The sequence below is a fragment of the Prunus mume genome, linkage group LG6, assembly GCF_029339155.1.
Source record: "Prunus mume cultivar Tortuosa linkage group LG6, ASM2933915v1, whole genome shotgun sequence".
NCBI lineage: Eukaryota > Viridiplantae > Streptophyta > Magnoliopsida > Rosales > Rosaceae > Prunus > Prunus mume.
The window spans coordinates 21,156,360-21,181,720 of record NC_142703.1 but is presented as its reverse complement, the minus strand read 5'-3'; the positions used below and the strand labels follow the sequence as shown (position 1 = coordinate 21,181,720).

The following is a 25,361-nucleotide window of genomic DNA, read 5'->3' as shown; positions in this document are numbered from 1 at the left end:
ATCATCGGTGGGCACTGGTTTTGTTAGATCAAAACATGGCGTGGTTGTGTCCGCATCCAAAACAATAATCTTCCTTTTTTTCCTCAAGGGATCGGTAAATGGACTTAACAATGTAGTGGCCGACCTCTTCTTTCTGCACCATTTACCTTCCACATCTTAATTTTCAATAGTAGCACTACCTTCCTTAATCCTTCATCACCAGCCACAGTAACATTGGTTATGATATAAGGATTCATCTGACCTCCCAATGTCTTAATGTCACTCTTTTTCCAATCCTCTAACAAAGATAACAATTTTTTGCATATTACTTCACACCCGTCCGCATCTTTCAGAGTACTAAGCCTCTCAACTTCTTGCTGCACTTGTTTGTCAAGAACTGAAGTGCCCATTTCTACCTTTTGGACTTGCATGGCTGCAAAGGCTTCAGCTCCATCACCAGAGACTTGTGCTTACCGATTCTGTAGTCAAAGTAATATATTCATGCATAGGCGACATGTCATTGTCGCCTCCTTCATTGATATGAGGACTACCCACTCCTTCATGCCCTTCATCATATTCATTCAAACCACCATTTTGTTTTTTCAACTCTTCTATCTCCAGCTTAAAATAGTATTCCATTGAAGCGAGGGTCTTGCTGAAATCCTCCACACACTTTTTATTTTTTTGACACTCTTTCTCATGTTTCAAAGACTTCTTCTGTACCATCTCCTCCAAGTCACACACTCTCTTTCTAAGTGCTCAATTTGAACTGGCTACCTTTGTCAATTCATCCTTTGTGGTTTGAAACTCACGCTTCAAAATGCGTAACTCAGTCGACGAGAGTTTACCCTGCATACAGTTATAATGAAACTGTTACAATACCTACAAAATATAACCCGAATATTACTATTGTATTGCTATCGTATTGTCTATATATTGACTATATACTGATTATATTGTCTATATATATATATATATTGTATGTTGTTATTCTACTTTCATCATATACTAAAATTTGGGTTTGTTTGATTGACATTTCGTACGTTTGTTTACAGCTATTCGACCAAAAAAACACTCATTTACAGCTATGATAGAGTAAACCAATCGTCACCAATTTTATTCCCATCTGGTCTTAATCTTGTGATTTGATAAGATTTAATTTGCAGATCCTAATCCAGAACTGAAAAAAGGTAGCGATGAACTACAATTAATCCAAATATTCCCTAAAAAAATTAGTATAGAAAAAATCATTTATTATTCCTAAAAAGCAGGAAACAAAATAATCAACATTCTTTGAAAGTTTCAAACATAATACCTCTTTTCCGAAACCGCCCATTCTAAAATGCTTGTGACTCCACAACCATAAGTAACAACATATTTGTATGAACGGAAGTTGGAGATTCTTGGTTGCATACATAAAAGCAAATCCCTTATACATTATTAACATAATCACTCCTCCAAATATGATGATTCTCCCTCAAATCTCTTCTAACTCACTGAAATTGATACCCGGGAAACAAATTGGTAATAAATGTTACGATAAAGTACGTAAAAATTAAAGAAAAACGCATGCATTGCAATATTTAACTTGAATGAATTTGTTACCTGATTCTTGTGTTTTGTTTGGAGTTTATAGCAGCCCGACTTGAGGTGCAATTTTCTTTCTAGTTTTATGGCCAAAAAATCACCAAAGAGGTAGAGAGTTCTAAGCATAGTCTGAAATATCGATAATATCGACGAAATATCGAGGATATTTCAGTTTTTTCGAATCACGGATATTTCGGAACATATCCATGTACATATCATATAAATATCAACAATATCGACAATAATTTCGCTCATACTTCAGCAATATTTTGTCAAGATATCTGTGTAATATCGCTAAAATATCGATGTAAAGGGGAAAAAAAAAGGATAAAGAATAAATAAAAAAAATAAATAAAAGGGGGAAAAAAGGGAGGAAAAAAAAACACAAAGGGGATTTGAACCCCTCCCATTTTACTCCTCCAACACCTTAACCACCATATATCACTTATGTTTTAGTGATAATATGCTACAATATTTATATTTATATGGGTGACATGTTAACAATTGCATGCAAAACTATTTTGGGGATTTATCATTTGATGAATACTCTTCACAATACACTTACTCTACACATAGAGATGATGAAGATAGTGAAAAATTTGAACCTCATAGGAACTCTATGTGGTACTAAGTTACTCATGTATCTTACCATGCAATGTATAAAGTGTAAAATATTGTAGTAAATCATTATATATAAATGATTATGGTGTGTTTAATCTTTTTTTCATTAATTACTACATATTTTCTACACTCACAATGTTTGCCAGCTCGTTGTATAATCAACTTAAATCAGTTAAATCCATCATATAATGCATTTCCTTCTTTTTTTTTTTTTTTGATAAACTAATAGATAATTGACTAAATAAATATTCTCCAAAGTTTCAATAAAAATTTCTAAGTTTTTCTTACAATTTCCATGGTTTTTATTCAATTTTTATCGATATCGATAATATCCCGATATTGTCATTGAAATTTCCATGTTTTTGGACTACCGATATTTCCGATATTATCGATATTTTAGACCATGGTTCTAAGTTGATGATGAAAACTGATCGATGTTGTGAATATGGCTTTCTATTTTATAGAGAGAGAGTGTGACTTTATTTTATTTTATTTATTTTTTACTTTTTTCCTCTTTTAATTCTTCACCTACCCTACAAACTCAATAGTAATTAGGGAATCACATGCTGCACCTGCATCTCTGCAAACTGGCATAAAGGGAACAATACTATTTTCACTTTTTTCTTCTTTTTTTTTTTTTTTTTTTTTTTTTTTTGTGGCAAACTACAAAACTCAATAGTGATTAGGGAATCACATGCTGCATCTCTACGCACCTAGTTTCCTAGAGGCAGCTGCATGCCATCTCTTCTTTTCAGCTTTTCCTAACAGCTTAATTTCAATATATCTCTTAGAGATTCAGATTCTTTGCTTTATTTTCTTTGTTTGAATGTGCTTGACGTTTATGCAACAAGTGTGGTACCTCATTAAGTGAAGTGGTTAATCTTCATCAAATGGCTCTCTTTTTTTATTTGACCTTGGATTTTTTGTGGCTTTCAACTTTTATATGGTTTTCTCATCCAGCCTACCCATCCTTCGATAATTATTTATATGTGGAAGTTTGAGGTAAAAACATGCCGAATGAAGAACATAGATTTAGTTTGTTCATAAGACACATCACCCTATGGATACTTCACAAACTCTTCAAGGTCTTCCGCCAATTTCAAATACCGCATGTCAATGTGAATACGTTTTTCACTGCCCAACAACACAAAAACAACAAAGTATGCAAATCCAAGCTTGAATACATTGTCCGCATCATCGTAGTCGAGGAAGGCTTTTTCTATTTCCAAAAGGTTGACAGTTAGTTTGTTCATAAGACACATCACCCCATGGATACTTCACAAACTCTTCAAGGTCTTCCGCCAACTTCAAATACCGCATGTCAATGTGAATACGTATTTCACTGCCCAACAACACAAAAACAACAAAGTATGCAAATCCAAGCTTGAATACATTGTCCGCATCATCGTAGTCGAGGAAGGCTTTTTCTATTTCCAAAAGGTTGACAGTGTTATCATTGCCAAAGTACTTCCTTTTCAATGAGCAGTTCTCATTAGTGGCAATCGGAATGAAGGGAAGGTTTCCAAACCTTAGCCCTGTGACGACGCAAAATTGTTGCGCCATGAATTGGATCACCTTATTTCCAACGATGAATTTTATTCCGTTCACTTGGGAAACTGTCTTCGGATCAGCCTTCCTCAGCAACAAGCTGTGGACAATTGGCGAAGTCCATTTCAGGTCCTCAATCAATAGGAGATGACCAAAACAACTCTCTTCAAACCTTCGTAGCTGTTGCGGACTGAATTTGTCATTAATGGTACTGATTGCAGTCTTTGTATGGGATGGGGACAATGCTTTTCCCTGGAACTTTTCTTCCTTTGCAATCATCAACTTAATTGGAGAAACCATATTTCCCTGCACGCTAATATTATAAAAATAATTTCAGTCCGTTGCAATCTAGACAATAACAAGCAATAAACAATCAACACTTATCAACAACCTATTATAGGATATTAAGAGAAAAATAAACCAAAAAATACAGAGCATAAACAAAACCCCAGCTATTTACAACTGACCTACTAATTCAACGGTTCAAAGCCAGTTAGAAAATTTTCATATCCAAATAAATAGTGCTAGTTATAACTCTTTTATCAATTACAATTGTTCAGTAAGGCAGTTGAGGTTAGCTGTAACTATAATAAGATGGTGCAATGTAATTGAACAAATCAGAATATCTAATTTCTTAGCACCTCTTATCTCTATAACCACTCAGTCAAAGTTGTGCTCACAATGGGGTCTTCTTGGACACAAATACTAATAACTAGCTGCTAGCAATACCAATATCCTATGATCAAAGAGTCGTTGTTCAGAATGTATGCATGTCATTTTTCTATTATAAATCAATTGTTCAAAAATATTGCTTTCAAATTCATAATTAAGCTCACATATTTAAAAAAAAAACAAAATAAAACGAAACAAACTCAGCACTTATTAAGATCCTATTATTATATCATTGTATTCAAATAGCCTATTACCCCGCTATTGTATGCAAACAAGCATTTTTTATAGGGAAATGACCCTCAGTGCCACCCCTTTAATAATTTTAACTAAAAATACCATCCCTTCCCAATTTTTTTATAACTATCAACTATAAATAGAAAATTATTGTACCCTTATTGCTCTCCTAACACATTTTCTGAAATTGACCTCCCGCCCATCAGCTCTCCGTCGCTCAGTCTCTTCATCTTCACTCTCTGATCACTCTGCTCTCACTCTCTCGTCTCTCAGCTCTAACTCTCTCATCTCTCGCTCATTTGTCCTCTAAACCATCTTCCTCTCTCGGTAAATCTGTGCATCGAAGAACAACGCCATCATTCACGACAAGCAGTCTTGCATTCATCAAATTCTTTTATGGCTTGGTTGTGGGGTTGTTTGAAATTGGTTGCGACGGGTTGTTTGAAATTGGTTGATGGGGTTGTTTGAAATTGGTTTAGGGTTTGGGGGTTTCTCTGAAATTGGTTTAGTGGGTTTTCTGAAATGGGTATAGGGTTTAGGGGTTTCACTAAAATTGGCTTTGCTTTAACTCTGTTTGCTAACTTAAGGGCTTGCATATTGGATATGGATAAGTTCTCTATGTTTTTCATATTCTCTTGTGATTATTTGGAATTTCAGTTTGGGGATGAATATTCAATGTCTAAACAAAGGGCAAGGAACCATATGTGGTGTAATATGAGTTCTTTAAAAGTTTGTTGTTTTGTGCTTGATCATTGTATGCTTAAAACAAAGCGGGAAATGAGTGAAGATGGGAACATGCCACCAGCAGGTGTGGTTTAGAGAAATGGGGCCATGGATTTTGCTATAAGCTAACTCTTTAAGCTTTTGCTTGTCTTTTTTGTCTATGGATAGTTAGACAACTCTGTTTATGAGGTGAACTTTTAATTTTTTAATTGTACATGTGTAAGAAACATTTTTTACAGTTTTGATGGTTTATTTATTCATTTATCTTTGATATTGATAACACATACAATACATACAAACCTCTGATTTTGTTAACGAAAAACTGAAGGGATGGTGCCAATTTCATTAATTTCCTTACATTTGAAAGGAGGGCATATTGGAGTCATGATTGTGGTTGCCACTAATTGATAGGATGTTCCATGACATTATACGTTGAAGTCAATAAATTGTTTCCTGATGTCTTCTTGTTGAATTGTTCTGAATTAGGCTTCTGCTACGCACATTCCTATTGTAGCTTAAGCTGTCATGATTATCTGGTGTTTGGAGATGTGTCTATAGATATTTAGTTAATTGTCAATGATCATGTAAGGTAAAGACTTAAATCCTTGTGAGACAGAAATTGGAGTGAGAGACCAGTAATTTGAAGGACACATGAAAAACTGAGTGAGAGACAAGTAGTTTAATGGCATTTTTTAGGAAGGCTTGTGAAGAGAAAATATAAAAGAAGGAAGTGGGAAAATATAAGGGAAATGACCCCCACTACCACCCATTTGCTAATATTAACTAAAAATACCACCCCTTCCCAATTTTTGTAAAACTATAACCTATAAATATAAAATTATTGTCCTCCTATTGCTGATTTATCACAAGTTAATAAATTTTGGTCTCTCTTAGCTCACGCAGCTCTCTCTCTCTCTCTCTGGCACAGCTCTCTTTCTCTTTGGTATATGTCTATCGCAGCTCTCTGTTTCTCTTGGCTCTCTCTCTCTGTAGCACAACTCTCTATCTCTGTCTTTGCTCTCTTTCTCATACCGCAGCTCTTTCTCTCTCTCGATTCGTTATGTCATTTCTCCCCATATTCGGTCTTGCTCTCTGTTTGGAATCGCGAACCCCTACCTTTAGGTATGTCTTACGAATAGCCGCTGCAACCGTGAAGTTGTAGTGGATTATCGACCTCGAAAAGGTAGTGTTGATGGTTATTTTCTTTTAATATCAGTGGGATTATGTGAAATGGGTTACATTTCGATTGTTTGGGTTTGTGTTAAATTTGTTTTGGCTTTAATTGCTTTGGGTTAGGTTTTGTTGAATATCCATGCTGATTCATCTGGGTTTGTACCAATTGCACTTAGATTGGTGTGGATATGTGAATCTTGAAACTTGGGATTTTCCATTTGATGTAGTAGATCTGTATAGTGTGATTCTGATGTGTTACACCAGTGTTTCTCTTATTTTTGTCGTATTGTTGTTATGTTCTTTGTTCTATTCTTTGTTATATTCTTTGTTATATTGCTGTTATATTGTATGGTTATTGTGGTTATATTGCTGTTATATTGTATGATTATTGTGGTTATATTGCTGTTATATTGTTGTTATATTGCATGGTTATTGTGGTTATATTGTGTTAATGAACTGTTGTTTTGTCATGGTCAGAAATGGAGACAATTGTTATTCTCGTGTGCTACAATGGAAAATGGGTCACCTCGAAGAAGATGTGCAAATACGAAGGGGGTGACTCAAAAGGCTTAATAGTTCCACGGACCATCAAATTTTCTGAACTGTTGGACCGTGTGCACCATATTGGTAATACAAACAGCAGGGAAGACAAGGTTTGCTTAAAATTCTCAGTTTTGGTGGCCTCGAATAAGTGGAAGCACATAAAGATTGAGGATGATGATGATGTCAATTTTTTTATGAAGTACAATTCTGAGGTAACACCTTCAAAACTAGCTCCCTTACTCGTGAGTATAGAAGATAAAGGACTCACAAATGATGTAGTTGATAGTATGCATATCACGACAAATAGTAGTCGGATGGGTCGTTCTTCAGTTGCCATTGTTGAAAGCAATGAAGTAAGTTGGAATAATACAAATGGCAATGATGTGGGAGGTGAAGTAGGGACAGATTTTATGGATATGATTGATTTTAGCGAGGTGGAGGACATGCATGGTGGTGATAATGATGTACTGAAAGAAATGAAGTGTCAGTGTACTCTGCCCCTCCTATTTTGGGCTGCTTGAACACATCTGCCCAACGCCAATAATGCGTTTAGGAGGAGAATCGAACCCATTCGTGAATATTATTAGAATCAAATAGGTGAACAGAATCTGGTACAATAAAGCCGGTGTAAATGATGGGGAAGCATATTTGGATAGCGGGTGTTCGCGAAGTGATTGGAATCCGAAAATTACAGTTGGGCAAATTTTCTCTAGTAAGAAAGCATTGTTGGGAGTTCTGATTGGCGGCAATAAGAGGCCACTTCGAATTTAAGGTGCAATTCTCCTGCACAAAGAGGTTGCTTGTGGTTTGTTGTCAACGTCCATGCCCATGGCGGGTCCGAGCATCGAGATTTGGAGAATACAGCTTCATGATTGTGAGGTGTACAACTGTCCATGAATGTGATTTGAGGTTCATAAGTGACAACCATCGTCAAGCAACCGCAGCACTTGTAGCCACTTCATGTAAAAGGAAGTTGAAGGATTCTCGGACAATATACACACCAAGTGACATTATGAGAGATGTGAAACACAACTTTGGTTTGAGAATCCATTATTCGAAAGCTTGGAAAGCAAGGGAGTTAGCTCTATTGTCCATTAGAGGATCAGCGGAGGAGGCATATTATATTCTTCCAGCTTATTGCTATGAATTAGAGCGTATGAATCCGGCACAAAAACACACATCAAGCTGATGAGAACAATCACTTTGTGTATTTATTTATGGCGGTTGGCGCATGTATTAGAGGGTTTTGTTCTTCCATGCGCCCAGTGATAGCTGTGGATGCCACTCATTTAAAATCCAAGTACAAGGGTGTTATGTTTGTAGCAAATGCATTCGATGGTAATCGAAATATATATCCTCTTGCTTTTGGGATCGGGGATTTGGAGACGGATGCATCATGGCATTGGTTTTTCACTAAACTTCATGAAGCCATTGGTGAGTGTCCCAATCTTGTTATTATTTCTGATCGAAATGTTAGCATACAGAATGTGTGGAACAAAGTTTTTCCAACTGCGCAACATGGCATATGCTTTTATCATATGAAGGGGAACATGAAACGCACTTGCAAGTTGAAAAAGCGTGATCCAATACTTATGCACTTTGAGCAGGCTGCGAAATCTTATTCCATTGCTGAATTTGATTGTTATTTTCGCAAGATCAAGCGAAAGCGAACATGTTGCTCAATATCTTGAAGAGGTAGGGTTACATAAGTGGTCTACAGCTCACATGGATGGGCCGCTACAATGTAATGACAACAAATATTGCGGAGTCAATCAACTCAGTCCTTAGGTTTGCAAGGACGCTGCGCGTGGTTCATTTGATAGGGGAAATTATGAATCTCCTTGTCAAATGGTTCACCGAACGTCGTGAGTTGGCTTTGAAGTGCACAACAACATTGTGCCCCAATTTTGGAGAGAAGAAGTTGAGGAACAGGTTGGAGGATGCTGCAAGGATGAATGTGGTTAAAGTGAATAATGCACAGTTTCATGTTTTGGACGGTCATATGGATGGCCTCGTAGATTTGACGAACAACACTTGCAGTTGTAGAAAGTTTCAGCTTGAGCAGCTACCTTGCAAGCATGTAGTTGCAGTTTGCCGCTTCTCGGTATTACACTCGGAAAACCTGGATGGATGCTTATTCGGATAGCATCTACCCGATACTGACCTCACGGAATGTGGGATATTCCTGAAGATGTTGAAGTCGAGTTGTGCTGCCTCCCATTGCAAGGGTCATGCCAGGCAGACGAAAGAAGATAAGAATTCCCTCGCAAGGAGAGGGCGCCATTAGAAGAAAGTGCTCAAGGTGTGGTTCCGCAGGCCACAATAAAAGCACTGTAAAAACACTATTCCAGTGCGCAATGTATCTTAGACAATATGATTTCTGTTGCTTTGGTAGGTCATGTCAACTTTACTTTTATTTGTGGTGGGTTTCGTGTTATGTTGAATGGGAATTCTTTTACATTTGCATAATGTGGGTTGCATTGCTACTGACATCTTTGTATAAATCAGATTGCCATTCTATTGTACTTTTATTGCACTGGTATTACTTCCATATTGCTATTATAATTTGAGTGCGAAATTAAAGGGCCTGGAATGTAATTCCAAATGGATCCAAAACATTCAAGTTCTTTGAATTCCTTTATGACACAGTTACCGGGATACTCCGACTATACCTTCTTTTGTGATTACAAATTCGGCCGATGCATAGGCCACATGTGGGGCAAATACAAGGTGAAATGTCCTATGTGTTTGACTACATATCGTTGTTGAAGGAGCATTATGAATGTTAACCCCAATAGATTGCTCATGTCCAATGGATAATTTAGGGGTTGAAAGAGGAAGGAGCATGAGGTTTTGGGGTGTCATGTTTCTGTAATTTAGGGGATGTGATGGTGCTACAAGGCATGCATTATATATATAGAGTTCATTTTGAAGGTCTGTAATGTAGGTCATATGTCTTTTAAGGGATGTATAATTCATCCTTTTTCCAGGTTGTAATTACTTTTATTTTTTGTATTTTTGTATTTTTTTGGACCAAATAATTTTAAAAACATTCTGATGACTACGTACTGTAATATGATCATATTGTAACCCTATCACTACTCTATTGCACTCTTATTGACATAATATTGCCATTATACGCATGTTTATTGTATAGTTATTGCTGCTATATCGCCACTCAACTGGACACCGATAAACTGTATACGCACAAAAACAAAAAGAGGCATCATCATTCCATAAAATCCTATTTCCAAACTTACATAATACAACAACATTCGACCAAAAAAAAACATAATACAACAACAGGCCACCCCATCGTTACATAATACAAAAAGAGGCGACCTCATAGTTCCATTTCCCTGCTATTGACAAATTCGAAGTTGCATACTCTTCAAGTGCGGCGACCACGACCCATGAAATTCATGACCCGCCACAGTCATGTTGTCGGTTTCTGCCGGATCCACTATTTTGCAAACTTACGAAATAGTTCGAATCCTCTTTCCACTTCTTGTTGCTTCAACTTGGCCATTTCTTCTGATTCCTTGAATACCATAATTGCAGTGGCAGGGGCAATTTCAATTTTTCCTTTCATTGCCTTTATATGTAGGAGATGCATGCGGGCATGATAACGAGAGCGAATTGTGCGGTTTTTTATGACACCCCATCTAGCTTGGCCCTCCACAATTTTTGAAACTATGTCTGCATGGAGATTTTTCCAAAACATTGTATTGCCTCGACATTGCTGCATGCCATGGACCAAGTCTGCGAGTGAGTGAATTGGGTGACTTGCCTTCTGTTTCAATCTTCCCTCCTTGATGGTGAAATCGTTTGGTTTGGTGTGAGGTTATGGTCCATGGTCTTCGATATTTATTGTAGGCTGGTGTACGACTTAATTGGAAATAAAGGGGTCTAAATGCGATGGGAGGGAAATCGTGGGGAAGGTAATGGCTGCAGTTAATGTGATGGAAGTTTTCATTTCAAACAGCTAGGTTGATTAATATAGGCAGCCTTTAATGACCTGGAGTAATCTGAGAGAGTTATTGGCGGGAGGAATGAGGGGGAGTAATTGGCGGGAGGGATTGGCGGGAGTCTTAGGCGGGATAGTATTGGGCGGGAGTTATTACCCAGTTCACTGTATGACTTTTTGTAATATATTTCTATTTTGGATGTTCGAACTTGGTAATTTTCCCATTATGTAATTCAAATAAGGGATTTGCCTATTTGCCTAATTGACCAACTCATTCAAATTGACCAATATGGTTATTGTCTTATTTCTCATTTCAGCAATCTCAATTCGTTTCCATGTTTCCATTTTTCATATTTTCCTATTTTCCATGTGTCATCCAATTTTTCATTATTTTTGCCTATTTTTCCTATTTCCCATTTTCGTATTTTGCAATTTCCCAAGTTTCCTTTTATACTATTTCCAGTTTTCCAATCTTTTCAATGTTCCTATTTTCCCATTATGTAATTAAAATAAGTTGCCTACTTTGCCTAATTGAGAAAGTAAATAAAATTGTCCAATATGGTAATTGTTTTATTTCCCATTTCCACAATTTCAATTCGTTTCCAATTTGCCTATTTTCCACGTGTCCCTGTTTCCTATTTCCATTTATCCAATTTTCAGTTTTTGTCCAATTATCCAATTTGCTTTTTTCCAATTGCCCTATTTTCTAAGTTTCCTTTTTTTCCTATTTCCAAGTTTCCAATTTGCTAACTTTCCTTTTGTTCTATTTCCAATTTTGCTATTTTCAAAGTTGCCTTATTTCCTAATTTCCAATTATCCAGTTATCCAATAGTCCAATAGTCCAATTATCCAATTTTCAATTTTCCAATTTGCGAATTTGCCTATTTTCCAAGTGTCCTTTTTTCCTATTTCCTATTTCGATTTTTCGAATTTTCCTTTTTTCAAATTTTCATGTTTTCAGAGTTTCCTTTTTTGCCTTTTTCCTATTTTCCAAGTTTCCTTTTGTTCAATTTCCAATTTTCCAATTTTCCAAGGGTCTTTATTTTCCAATGACCCAATTTTTGAAGTGTCCTTTTTGGCTTTTTCCAAATTTCCAAGTGTCCTTTTATCCTATTTCCTAGTTTCCTGTTTCTAATTTTCCTTTTTTCCTATTTCCACTTTTCCAAATTTCCAAGCTTCCATTTTTTTGTATTTTCGTATTTTCGTATTTCCAATTTTCCAATTTTCCAAATTTCCAAATTTCCTTTTATTCTATTTCCAATTTTCCAAGTTTCCTTATTTCTCATTTTCCAAGTTTGCTCTTTTGCTAATTTGCTATTTTGCTATGTTCCAATTTTCTGTTCTGAAATTCGCAATAAATGCTTAGTTACATAGTCCTAGTTTGGGTTCAAATCCACAATTTCCAATTTCCCATGAAGGTTAGCTTTTTTCCGTTTGTCAGCCCATTTTATTATTGTTAATGTAATGCTCTACTGCTGTGAATTACACCCAACGAGTTAATGGTCTACTTTGCAATCCCATCAATTGAATGCACCACCTAAATACCGAATGTACTTCATATCAATTCCTACATATAACTCAACCTTCCTATCAATAATTGCAACTTAGCCAACTTCTTCAACCTCAGAAAGGTAATGAGTCGTACTCAAATGCAAACATTCAGTCGCCAGGTGTGAATTGTCCCCATCAATAGTTCAAGATGTCGGATGTACGCCCTCCAAACGAGCATGGCAGTTACCCGGGGGACCAGCCATGGCATGTGCCATTCCCATCTCCACCTTCGACTCCCAATCATGATCCCACTTCATCGAAGTGAGGTGAAGCGATGATCCGCTTGACAAAATCTCGGCCGTCAAGCACGACCTCCAATATTTGTCTAAGGCAACAGATTGGTGGGAGACTAAATGTGATATTCATGGCCAAGTTATGGGAAATTTGGCCAACAAGCTGAACAAAGCATATGCTGGAGAAGTGAAGCAAACTTTAAAAGCAAACAGTCGGAGCAAAGAGTTAGAGTCGTTGAAGTTGAAATTGGAAGAGATAAAGAAAAATGCCGTCGAAAAATTCACCAAATCTGAAGAATATAACCATGAAATGGTTGAATGTTTCAACAACGGCTTCGAAATGTTTCGAGATTATGCGTCGGTCATCTCACCAGACTACAATTTGAGTGAAATTGATGTACACTGGTGTCTGGCAGGTGCTGAATATGGGTGCTTTGAGGGAATGGCTCATCATAGCCTCGTGCATGCAGCGAGGAGAAAGCACAAAGACATTGATCTTTTCATGGACCTGTAGTAAGGGTAAGTGCTGCTGCAGTTCATCTCACCCGAGTACATGGATCTTTTGGTGCCTTCGTTTTTCCTTCGCGGAATAGGATTGTTAAGGTTCGGAGGCGATTTGGTTTGCATCTATCAAATGTAGTCGTACTTTTGGATGTGTGTGTATTGTATGTAGATTGACTTCATATTGCTGTTATATTGCGTGTATAGTGCTTAATATTGCCTTGGTATTGTATACATATTGTATGTATATTGCTTAATATTGCCTTCGTATTGTATACATATTGTATGTATATTGCTTAATATTGTATTGGTATTGTATACATATTGCATGTATATTGCCACCATATGAGAAGTATATTGTAATCATATGCCTATGGTATTGTACTTATATTGCTTTAATATTGCCTCTACAGTGAAGTATATTGGCCTAATATTGCTATTACATCGTATGTCAATGCCATTTGGTCTAATAACAGTCTCCATTTCGTTCAAAGTAATCCTCAATTCAAATATCACGGACAGGACAATTGTTATCCATCCTTATATTACCATGAATTGATGTTTCCCTTTGAAATAATAGTTGGAGTTGCACGTCGATTCATATTCAAAAGGAAAGTAATTCTCTCCCTCAATGAATCGTCCTTCAAAAGAAGGCAGCTATGAAATATTGGGTACAAAAATGCAAGAGCCACGGTAAATTCATTGGGCTCAAACCACATCTTACAAAACTAGGATGATTTTTGGCATGCTTGAAAAGAAGGGTCAAATACAATAGAAAAGAAAATCCATTCAAGCTTGGCCAATGGAATGCACAATAACCCTTTTACATCTCCTTCCAACACCAGTGTTTTGCCTACTTTAGGGTCGCCGAAGGAGACCAAATTGGCATTGTGCAATTCGAGGGGGCAGTGAATTTGGAATAGTGCCATAAACATGTTTTCTTCCCCTGACTTTAACTAAATGAACTTTAGTTTAATTACTTGTAAGCTCCAGCTAGGTCCTTCATTTTCTCTTCTTCCTCTTCTTCTTCTCATGACTCTTAAGAGGCAGTTTGATGTAAAGAAATCCTAAGATTTCCATGTGATGCACACGCAATTGGAATAAATAAACAATAACAAATAAAGGGATCAGTTCATTAGTGGTTACATTTAATCTTATCTATGACAAATGTAAGAAGAAAAATACAAAATTTTTGTCAAGTCTCATAGGATGGTCTAGCTCCATGCGGAATTTGACAGAAGAAAACTGATTTGGAATCTTTCATATTTGTAACCACTTTGCTTCTTCTCCGAGGAGGAAACAAAAATAATAAAAAATAATAATAAACGGTGTGATTTCAATTATTTCAAAACATGTATGTCAAAACCGTTTGTTTGACATTATAAGGGCATCTCTCACAGAATTAAGGCCAGAAAAGAAACTAAACATGCTATAAAGTCCACATTAATATTTACTTCATCTCCATAATCATAATATTGGGGGAAAAAAACCACGGACAAATACATGAAATGTAAACCAACTCGGTACTGACTCTGAGATTGTGTACATACAACTTGGAACAACCAAACCAATTCAAGCTAAGCCATCTCATACGTATGCCTACATCAAATAACAGTGTATGGTCATCTTCTTTAGAATATTGCAATCAACACTTGGTTGAGACGGACCTGCAAAAACAACTGGCACACACATATGACACACATAGATAGAGTTTATGAATGGGAGTTCCAGAATTAAGACCTCTGTTAATTTGTAACTGCCACCGAGTCTGTTCATAGTGCCAAATGCAGCTATCATGCACACAGATATGACAAGCCAAAAGAAAACAAGCAAAGTAACAAAGAAAATAGAGGATGGTGACTACAACAACAGGGTTGGTACAAGCATTAAACAAAAACAAATAACTGAAAACCAAAAATAGGCACTGCAATGGAACTACTGTCTCAAACTAACTCCGTCCTCCAATTGTTGGATATAATCAAACAAATTACTCACCGTTTCTCCGCAAACTCGGATAGTGCGGTCATTTGCTCCTTCAAACCCTTCCTCTTACGGATATCTGTCACAAGCTGTGAAGCCTGGGATCCAGCTTCCAATGGATCAGACATCATCATCTCCCAATGATCACAGACACATTGTGGGAAGGCCTGCCCAAGTCGAAGCCCTCATTCACCAGAGAACCCAAAACATTCAATGACGGGAGGTATGCCTTCATATTGTAGAGTGGGGTACTGTGCCTCTGCATTTCCTGAAACACGGGCCCACGTTTCTGATTAAGAACACCGTAGATACCACTAAGAGTCTGCTCTGGAGCTTGGATTTCAACAAGATAGACAGGTTCAAGGAGCCTTGGCTTGGCAGGAGTCTGGGAAGCATAGATGAGTGTCCTAGCAGTGGGAATGACCTCACCACCTCCTCTGTGGATGGCAGCAGCATGAAGAACCACATCACAGACTTCAAAGCAAATACCCCTCATGTTTTCTTATGCCAATGCAAGCTGAATACAGGTTGGTTCTGTAGCTCATAATGAATGAGCAAGCAAAACAGAATAAACACAAATCCATCAATTTTTTCAGCAACAAGACACAAGCTCCTAAATAAATAAACTAACTCATAAAAACCCTAGTTGACGAAATGCATAACAAAAATTTAAAACGCATACACAAATAACACAAAATACAAATGTTTTGCGAGTTAGCAACGCAGAGTAAAAAGTAAGAAAAGCATGCAAGTATTACGATCAAGTCAGAGAATGAACCATTCTTAAGCATCCATACACAGGAACTATAAAAGCATCCAAAACCAGCAACTATAAAAGCATCCATTAACAGCAACTATAACAGCATCCATAAAGAGCAACTACAAAAGCATCCATAAACAGCAACTATATTTACATATGGAGGTGTCCAAAATAGTTAACCTTCAAAATCGAAACAGTGTGTGTGCCATGTAAGGCAATTAGCCACTGCTTCTAGATTGTACAATATTACACCTCGCAATACTAACAAAACCAACTAGCTCGGCAAAAAGGTAGGATTACGAGCGAAAGTAGGGCCAGCAAAGCTTCCACGTCTACATCTTCATACAAAGGAGTTCCTAACATAAATAATGAGCAAAGTGAATTCCCGTCATAAGTCGTCACTGAGGTCAATTCACAAAGATTAAGACATTTACCTCATAAATATGCCTCCCCCCTTAAACCCTCTATTGCAAGCTTCAGTCGGTAATATTTGATCTTCGACGGGTCAATTTTATGCACCGAAAGCCCAGCACTGAGATGCTCGATGAATTGAACGGTCATGATTCCGCAAGACGTACTGTGAGGCCAATAAGTTGGAAAATGACAACTGCATTTATATAAAAATTTGAAAAAATTAACTAAATTCACAATTCTTACCCATCTCGTTCTTGTGGCACACCTCCAATGATGCAAACTGAGAATGGCGTAAAGCTCGACATCTGCAACCCCTTTTGCTTCACCTCTTCAACCTCGATTCTTCATAAAACTTCATATTGTACAAAGACGAGTGCAAGCGTATCGCTAACGAGTTGCGTATGTAACGACTTGAAGGTTTGGTATATTCAACATAGAGTCATACACAGTTGCAGTATGTCGGACGAAATCAATTTCGATTGCAACCCAATGGGACTCTCGAAGATTATATGGAAAATAGACTTTGCGGACTTTTTTCCAAGATTGGGCATACCCGTGTTGCCACGTACCATTCACAAAGTGATGTACATTCTTCACTTGTTGGTCGGAAGGTCATCGTGTTGGACGCAGCTGCCTTCTTCGATCCACGTGTCTTGCCACTCGCTTTTAACGGCTCTAGGAATTGCTGCAGACGTTGAAATGAAACCATATTACACAATGACAACCGAAAGCAAATGAAGCAATGAATGTAACATGGTAAAAAGTGTACCTGCAAGGCATAATCTGCCGTTGTCCAGTCGGTTCCAAATAGCAACGGATGAGAGAGTTGCCGTTTGCGGATAAGAAAGGTTGCCATTTCCAGGTGCTGAAAGTTGACATATAATATGAGCACATTTTCAGACAATTGTACACTTAAAAAGGAGAGAAAACAATTGAATTATCATAAAAAAGTAGAGATTTGTGTATTCTTACCCTTGAGCTAATCCATGCCGTTTCATCGATGAGTTTATAGAAAAAATCAGCGCCCACGGAAAATGCTTCAAGCTGCACCTGCACACTACAAAAGGCAAACTTGCAACGGTTACGTTTGGACTGATCTCATAATTCAGACTTTGTTAATGACAAATATTCAGATGCATATTAATACGGCTTCGATTGGATTTCAAGGTCAAGAATCGAACACGATATCATTTTTCCACGCAGTGCAAAAATCTATTACGCCTTCACATCTTCAATGGGCAGCGGTTTTGATGGATCAAAAGATGGCGGGGTTGCAGGCGCATCCGATACAGCCATTGTCCTCTTCTTCCTCAAAGGATCAGTAAATGGACTTAACAATGTCCGGGCCGGCGCTCGTCTACACCCTTTACCTTCCACTTCTTTTTTTTCAACACTTAAACTACCTTCTTCATCAGCAGCCATACTAATTGTAGGTATACTTGAGGATTCATCGAGCGCCGATGGCACATCGTCACTATTTTCCAATCTTCTAACAAAACATAAGTCTTTGGCAGATTTCGTCACACCCGCCACATCTTCCGGGGTAGGCAGCTTCTCGGATTGTGCATGCGCAGCTGCTTCATGCACTTGTAAGTTAGGAACTAGAGTGACCATGGCTGCGGAAGGTTCGGCTCCATCACTGGGGACTTGTGTTTCCATTGCTGCCGGTTTTGTAGGCGGACTGGCATTGTCATGTAATGGTGACAAGTCATTGTCGCCTCCTTCCTTCATACGAGGAGTACCAAGGTCCTCACGTCCTTCCCAAGCTTCTTTCACCCCACCATCTTGTTTTCGCAGCTGCTCTATCTCCACCTTAAAATAATGCTCCATTGAAGCAAGTGTGTTGCGGAAATCCTCGACACACTTGTTATTTCTTTCAACTTTGGATGACTCCTTCCGTACCGTTTCTTCCAACTCATCCACTATGTTGCGAAGGGCTCGATTTGAACTGGCAACTTTGGTGAAGTCATCCTTCATCCTTTGAAAGTCATGCTTCAAAGTGCGTAACTCAGTGGACGCCATTTGACCCTGCATTCAGTTGGAACGCAAGTGTTACAATATTGCAATAAAATATATCCGAACAAAACAGCAGTTAATTTCCTATTGTATTATGACATATATCTTGGAAAATAGGTAATGCTTGCCTTAGAAGACAACGGAAGGCTTGCAGTTTCTTCAATGTCCTCATCTTTTTCTTCTACGAGGCAGACGTGCTGGTTTTGTGTTCAGCCATCGCCAAACAACTGAACAAGTTCTTTAGTGTTGTCAACACTGTCACCCCAAGTCCAATACACCGCCGCTTCTCAATTCAGATGGCGAATAAGTTGCACATCAACCTGCAATTTACGCAGACAATAGACATATCAGTAAACTGATTATATTAGATTTTCATATGCCTAAGATTATCATTACAAACTGAACTAACCTCACGGTTCTCGAATACTTGGCTCATTAGCTCATAAAAACGCGGCAAAGTGTTGCTCCTCCAATGTAGTATACGAGGGATGTAGGCATTATGTTCGTGCACCACCAAATGTAGTGCAGCCAACGCTGGAAATACCTCATAAGCCCAAATCTGGTTTGAGGAAGAAAAGCCTTAGAGATCACATGCTATAACCTTAAATAGGGCATGAAAAGCCAAGAATACAATAAAGAGAAATAATTAGCATGTATTAATTGCAGTCTAAACCTTGCCCTATGATTGACAAAAGTTAAAAGAAATACAGCCATCTAGAGATGTATAGAGGCTAAAAGTGGTTTGGGCCACATTAGTCATTAGTCTAAGAGCATTCAACACAAATCAGGAAAAAATATTATTTCCTAATATCCAATATCCCCCACTTACATAAAGGAGTGAAAATGTAAACTTGTTTTTCTGACAACTTATTTCTATAATGAGGTAATTAGTGTTAACTTAGGGTTGTTGATAGAAAAACACGGGGCTCATCATCAATATTAATGATATAATATTCAGCAAAAACAGAATAATATTACTAATTAAATAAAATAAAACCTTCTGTCCATTTTCTATTCTTGAATTCCCTTTACCCCAATTGACCCCCTCCCTTGAATGTTTCTCCCATTTCCCATCAATTTTTTAACTTTGCAAATTATTTTATTTGTTCAGTAGAATTTTTTTAAATACCACCTGTAACAGCCACCCAATTTGCTCTCTCTCTCTCTCTCTCTCTCTCTCTCTGTCTCTCTCACACAAAATATCTACCAACACACACACACAAACACAATATCATTAGTCAAAAGAATCTGTCAAAAAACAATAACAGTGGACAGAGTTCCTTTTATTCGTCTTCATCCTTCAACAACTAAACCAATCAATCCCCCAAATAAGTAATAATTACAGAAAATAAACATGAACAAATGATGTTTTAGCTCCTCCAATGCAGCTCTCAATTTCTCTCTCTCTCTCTCTCTCTCTCTCTCTCTCTCTCTCTCTCTCTCTCTCTCTCCCCATTATCTGTAAACAAATGATATTTAACTTCAACAGGAATCGAAATGTGCTCACCAAGTGCAAAGGCAAAACCCTTCAGGTGGTACTCTCTTGGTCTACCTTGCCGTTGTCTTTACTTGCTTTTTAGATTTGTTTGTTTTCGCTTTTTGGGCCCTTTCACTACTGGTAATCTGCACACAATGCCCTCAAGAAGTGACGCATTTGTCTTCGCATAAGACACAGCACCCCATGGATATTTCCCAAAATCTTCAAGGTCTTCCGCCAACTTCAAATATCGCATGTCAATGTGGACATGTTTTTCACTGCCCAACAGCACAAACACAGCGAAGTATACAAAGCCGAGCTTCAATGCATCATCCGTGATCAGCGCATGAAGGCTTTTTCTAATTCCAACAGCTCACTGTTTTATTGTTGCCAAAATACTTCCTTTTCAATGAGCAGTTGTCATTACTGGGAATCGGAATAAAGGGAAGGTTTCCAAACCTTAGCCCTGTGACGACGCAAAATTGCTGCGGTGTGAATTGGATCACCTTATTGCCAACAATGAATTTGATCCCGTTCACTTGGGAAACAGTCTTCGGATCAGCTTTCTCAAAGAATAACCGTGTACAATTGGCGACGCCCACTTCGGGTCCTCGATGAGTAGGAGATGCCCAAAACAACTCTCTTCGAAGGTTCGTAGCTGTTGCTCACTGAATTTCTTTATCGTACTTATTGCACTCTTTGTATGGGATAGCGCCAATGCTTTTCCTTGGAACTTATCTTCCTCTCCAATCATCAACTTAATTGGCGAAACCATGTTTCCCTGCACGGCATTATTATTAAAAAAAATTCAGTCCGTTGCAATCTGGACAATAACAAGCAATACACAATTCAACGGCCTATTATAGGATATTAAGTGAAAATTAAACACAAATTACAGCACATGAACCACAATAAATTCCCACACTAAATATGCATCATAAAATGAAACTGAAAACACGCATCACAAACGAACCAATCCTACATGACAAATAGCAACTTGAGGCACTTCGTCATCCATAGCATGAAAATCAATCAGACCAATAGAAGTTTCATCCAAGCATGAAGTAATTCACAGTTAAAATACAGAAATTTGCAATCTCTCTAATTACTAAACTTCACAAAATCAGTCACAGGTTAGTGAAATGATCCTTTTCAAATGAAAACCGTACAAAAAGACAAACTAGTCAATAACAAATACAAAACCTACCTTAGAATCACTCGTTTTGCACACAGACCCGAATTGGAAATCGCAGAAACACCTAAACAAAAGCTCGAATTCTGTCTGTGAGAGGATTGAGAATGAGGAGGAAGTATGTGAAAAAAGTCGGAACCGAAACCAAGAATTTGGGTTTTTTGAGGCCCTGAAAGAGCAGAGAAGAAGAGAAAGACGTCCATTGAAAACATGAAAAGAGACGGAACTGAGAGATTGTTGAAGGGAGAGAGCATTTAACGAAGCAACCCTCTCTTTCACCTTCAAGAACCCCCTCAACAAACCCTAACATTGACTGCAAAGAGAGAAAGAGAGAGTGCCATTATATTTTCCCACTTCCTTCTTTTATATTTTCTCTTCACAAGGCTTCCTAAAAAATGCCATTAAACTACTTGTCTCTCACTCAGTTTTTCATGTGTCCTTCAAATTACTGGTCTCTCACTCCAATTTCTGTCTCACAAGGATTTAAGTCTTTACCTTACATGATCATTGACAATTAACTAAATATCTACAGACACATCTCCAAACACAGATAATCATGACAGCTTAAGCTACAATAGGAATGTGCGAGCGAAGCCTAATTCAGAACAATTCAACAAGAAGACATCAGGAAACAATTTATTGACTTCAACGTATAATGTCATGGAACATCCTATCAATTAGTGGCAACCACAATCATGACTCCAATATGCCCTCCTTTCAAATGTAAGGAAATTAATGAAATTGGCACCATCCCTTCAGTTTTTCGTTAACAAAATCAGAGGTTTGTATGTATTGTATGTGTTATCAATATCAAAGATAAATGAATAAATAAACCATCAAAACTGTAAAAAATGTTTCTTACACATGTACAATTAAAAAATTAAAAGTTCACCTCATAAACAGAGTTGTCTAACTATCCATAGACAAAAAAGACAAGCAAAAGCTTAAAGAGTTAGCTTATAGCAAAATCCATGGCCCCATTTCTCTAAACCACACCTGCTGGTGGCATGTTCCCATCTTCACTCATTTCCCGCTTTGTTTTAAGCATACAATGATCAAGCACAAAACAGCAAACTTTTAAAGAACTCATATTACACCACATATGGTTCCTTGCCCTTTGTTTAGACATTGAATATTCATCCCCAAACTGAAATTCCAAATAATCACAAGAGAATATGAAAAACATAGAGAACTTATCCATATCCAATATGCAAGCCCTTAAGTTAGCAAACAGAGTTAAAGCAAAACCAATTTTAGTGAAACCCCTAAACCCTATACCCATTTCAGAAAACCCACTAAACCAATTTCAGAGAAACCCCCAAACCCTAAACCAATTTCAAACAACCCCGTCAACCAATTTCAAACAACCCCGTCAACCAATTTCAAACAAACCCATAAACCCTAAGCCGTAAAAGAATTCCGATGAACAGTACCTGTTTGCTGTGAATGATGGCGTTGTTCTTCGATGCATGATTTAGTGGGAGAGGAAGATGGAGAGTGACAAATTGAGCGACGAGAGATGAGAGAGTTAGAGCTGAGAGACGAGAGAGTGAGAGCAGAGTGACCAGAGAGTGAAGATGAAGAGACTGAGCGACGGAGAGCTGATGGGCGGGAGGTCAATTTCAGAAAATGTGTTAGGAGAGCAATAAGGGTACAATAATTTTCTATTTATAGTTGATAGTTATAAAAAAATTGGGAAGGGATGGTATTTTTAGTTAAAATTATTAAAGGGGTGGCACTGAGGGTCATTTCCCTTTTTTATATCTAAAAGCACATTTTTCTTTGCAAAATTGTGTATTTAAGGAGCCTATTGCTCTGCATTTTAAGTTTTTTTTTTTGGCCACTTTTCAGCACAGCTCATGCACTCATCAAACCAACCTGACCAAACAAATAGATTATAGAACCATATCATCAGAAGAGAAAATAAGCATGATACAATGGTGTACCTCCACAAAAACCCATCACCCAATCCTTAGCTAAAATCACAATCACAATAAAGAACAATAAATTAGGGTAATCTGAAGCCCAGAGGGAATGCTTTGTCTTCTAAAGAAACAAGCTAATGAGCGATGGAGAGTGATGGCAGTGGTGACTGAGGCATTCTCGGTCTCAATTATGGACTATGGACCATTGACAATTTGCAAAATTTGATTATAAGCATGTAGATTCCATAAGTCGTTTTTGACAATTACCCATCCATAAACAACGTCCCTTCCTTTGCTTTGATTTGAACAAGTAAAATCAGAATACTATGGATAATTCTTGTAGAAATCACAAAGCCCAGAGCTTAAAATCTCATCAAAAAATATAGATAGTTGGGACTTACCCAGACAAAGGTGAACGAAGCCCAAACGTTCTGTGACAAAATGAAGAGTTTGATTTTTGTGAAGAGTGCCTACGAGCGAGTGAGAGTGGGTGTGAGTTATTACCCAGTTCATAGAAACCCATAAACCCTCAACCCTAGAGAAACCCCTAAACCAATTTCATAGAAACCCATAAACTCTAAACCAATTTCTGAGCAACTCCTAAACCCTAAAACCCTAAACCAATTTCAAAGAAACCCCTAAACCAATGTCTTACAAATTCATACACCATAAACCAAATTAAAAAAAATTCCAAATTTCAAAGAAAACGTAGATGAACAGTACATCATGAATGTCAACCGTGGAGTTAAGCTTGGATGAACAGCCACCACTGAGGGAGAAAGACAATTGCGTTGGAGAAAGAGAGAGTTACACGAGGGAGAGAGCTTAGCGACAGAGAGAGACGGGCCGAAGAGAGAGATAGAGCCAAGAGAGTTGAGAGAGAACCCAATTTCTGAAAAACTGATATGGGTACAATCAGTCCACAATAAAGATGTATTTATATGTGGTAGTTGTAAAAAAAATTGAGGAGTGGTATTTTTAGTTAAAATTATGAAAAGGGTGGCATTTTAAGATATTCCTTTCTACTTTCATCATATACTAAAATTTGGGTTTCTTTGATTGACATTTCGTATATTTGTTTACAGCTATTCGACCAAAAAAACACTCTTTTACAACTATGATAGAGCAAACCAATCGTCACCAATTTTATTCCCATCGGGTCTTAATCTTGTGATTTGATAAGATTTAATTTGCAGATCCTAATTGAGAACTGAAAAAAGGTAGCGATGAACAATTAATCCATAGTATTCATTTATTATTCCTAAAAACCAGAAAACAAAATAATCAACATTCTTTTAAAGTTTCAAACATAATACCTCTTTTCCGAAACCGCCCATTCCAAAATGCTTGTGACTCCACAGCCATAAGTAACAGTATACTTGTATGAACGGAAGTTGGAGATTCTTGGATGCATAAATATATAAGAGCAAATCCTGTATAAATAATTAACATAATCACACCTCCAAATATGATGATTCTCTCTCGAATCTCTTCTAACTCACTGAAATTGATATCCAGGAAACAAATGTGATATCAATACTTTTCTCTTCTTTTTGGTAATAAATGTTGCAATCAAAGTATGCAAAAATTAAAGAAAAACGCATGCATTGCAATATTTAACTTGAAAGAATTTGTTACCTGATTTTTGGGTTTTGTTTGGAGTTTAGCAGCTTGAGGCGCGATTTTCTTTCTAGTTTTATGACCAAACAGATCACCAAAGAGCTAGAGAGTTCTAAGTTGATGAAAACTGATCGATGTTGTGAGTATGGCTTTCTGTTTTATAGAGAGAGTGTGTCACTTTATTTTATTTTATTACTTTTTTCCTCTTTTAATTCTTCAGCTAGTAATTAGGGAATCACATGCAGCACCTGCATCTCTGCAAACTGCCATAAAAGGAGACAAGACTATTTTCACTTTTTTTTTTTTTTTTTTGGGCAAACGACAAAACTCAATAGTGATTAGGGAATCACATGCTGCATCTCTACGCACCTAGTTCCCTGGAGGCAGCTGCATGCCATCTCTTCTTTTCAGCTTTTTCCTGACAGCTTAATTTCAATATCACTTAGAGATTCAGATTCTTTGCTTTATTTTTCTTTGTTTGAATGTGCTTGAGGTTTATACAACAAGTGTGGTACCTCATTAAGTGAAGTGGTTAATCTTCATCAAATGGCTCTCTTATCTTATTTGACCTTGGATTTTTTGTGGCTTTCAACTTTTATATGGTTTTCTCATCCTTGGATAATTGTGTATATGTGGGAGTTCGAG

The 25,361-nt window shown here is 37.4% G+C and overlaps 1 protein-coding gene, 2 long non-coding RNA genes and 3 pseudogenes across 4 annotated transcripts; 2 read left to right on the top strand and 4 right to left on the bottom strand.

The window, feature by feature from the left end:
* Positions 1 to 2,452: 2,452 nt before the first annotated feature.
* LOC148916415 (uncharacterized) lies at positions 2,453 to 24,857 on the bottom strand. 2 transcript variants are annotated; one of them, XM_089054759.1, is made up of 3 exons: positions 24,735 to 24,857; positions 24,413 to 24,597; positions 2,453 to 4,048 (listed from the first exon to the last, which is right to left on the bottom strand). In XM_089054759.1, the coding sequence occupies exons 2-3, from the start codon at positions 24,508 to 24,510 to the stop codon at positions 3,382 to 3,384; spliced, it is 765 nt and encodes a 254-aa protein (XP_088910885.1). In that variant the 5' UTR covers positions 24,511 to 24,597; positions 24,735 to 24,857; the 3' UTR covers positions 2,453 to 3,381. The 2 variants fall into 2 exon arrangements, with proteins under 2 accessions (XP_088910885.1, XP_088910886.1); XM_089054760.1 differs by lacking the exon at positions 24,735 to 24,857 and having other exon boundaries at positions 24,413 to 24,725.
* LOC148916420 (uncharacterized) lies at positions 7,017 to 7,677 on the top strand (annotated as a pseudogene).
* Positions 12,747 to 13,345, top strand: LOC148916419 (uncharacterized; annotated as a pseudogene).
* LOC148916418 (elongation factor 2 pseudogene) lies at positions 14,650 to 16,157 on the bottom strand (annotated as a pseudogene).
* Positions 16,184 to 16,812, bottom strand: LOC148916417 (uncharacterized). The gene is made up of 2 exons (XR_016128146.1): positions 16,507 to 16,812; positions 16,184 to 16,428 (listed from the first exon to the last, which is right to left on the bottom strand). It is a non-coding gene; the product is annotated as an uncharacterized LOC148916417 (long non-coding RNA).
* Positions 17,104 to 17,644, bottom strand: LOC148916416 (uncharacterized). Its single transcript, XR_016127681.1, has 3 exons — positions 17,459 to 17,644; positions 17,256 to 17,351; positions 17,104 to 17,171 (listed from the first exon to the last, which is right to left on the bottom strand). It is a non-coding gene; the product is annotated as an uncharacterized LOC148916416 (long non-coding RNA).
* Positions 24,858 to 25,361: the final 504 nt, after the last annotated feature.

What these genes read in the sequence shown, in the direction of transcription:
- LOC148916415 (XM_089054759.1), bottom strand. Translation starts at nt 24,510, where the DNA reads ATGCATCCAAGAATCTCCAACTTCCGTTCATACAAGTATACTGTTACT. An exon ending in TGGGCGGTTTCGGAAAAGAG is followed by an intron (nt 4,049 to 24,412) that starts GTATTATGTTTG and finishes TTATAATATTAG; the next exon opens with CGTGCAGGGAAATATGGTTT.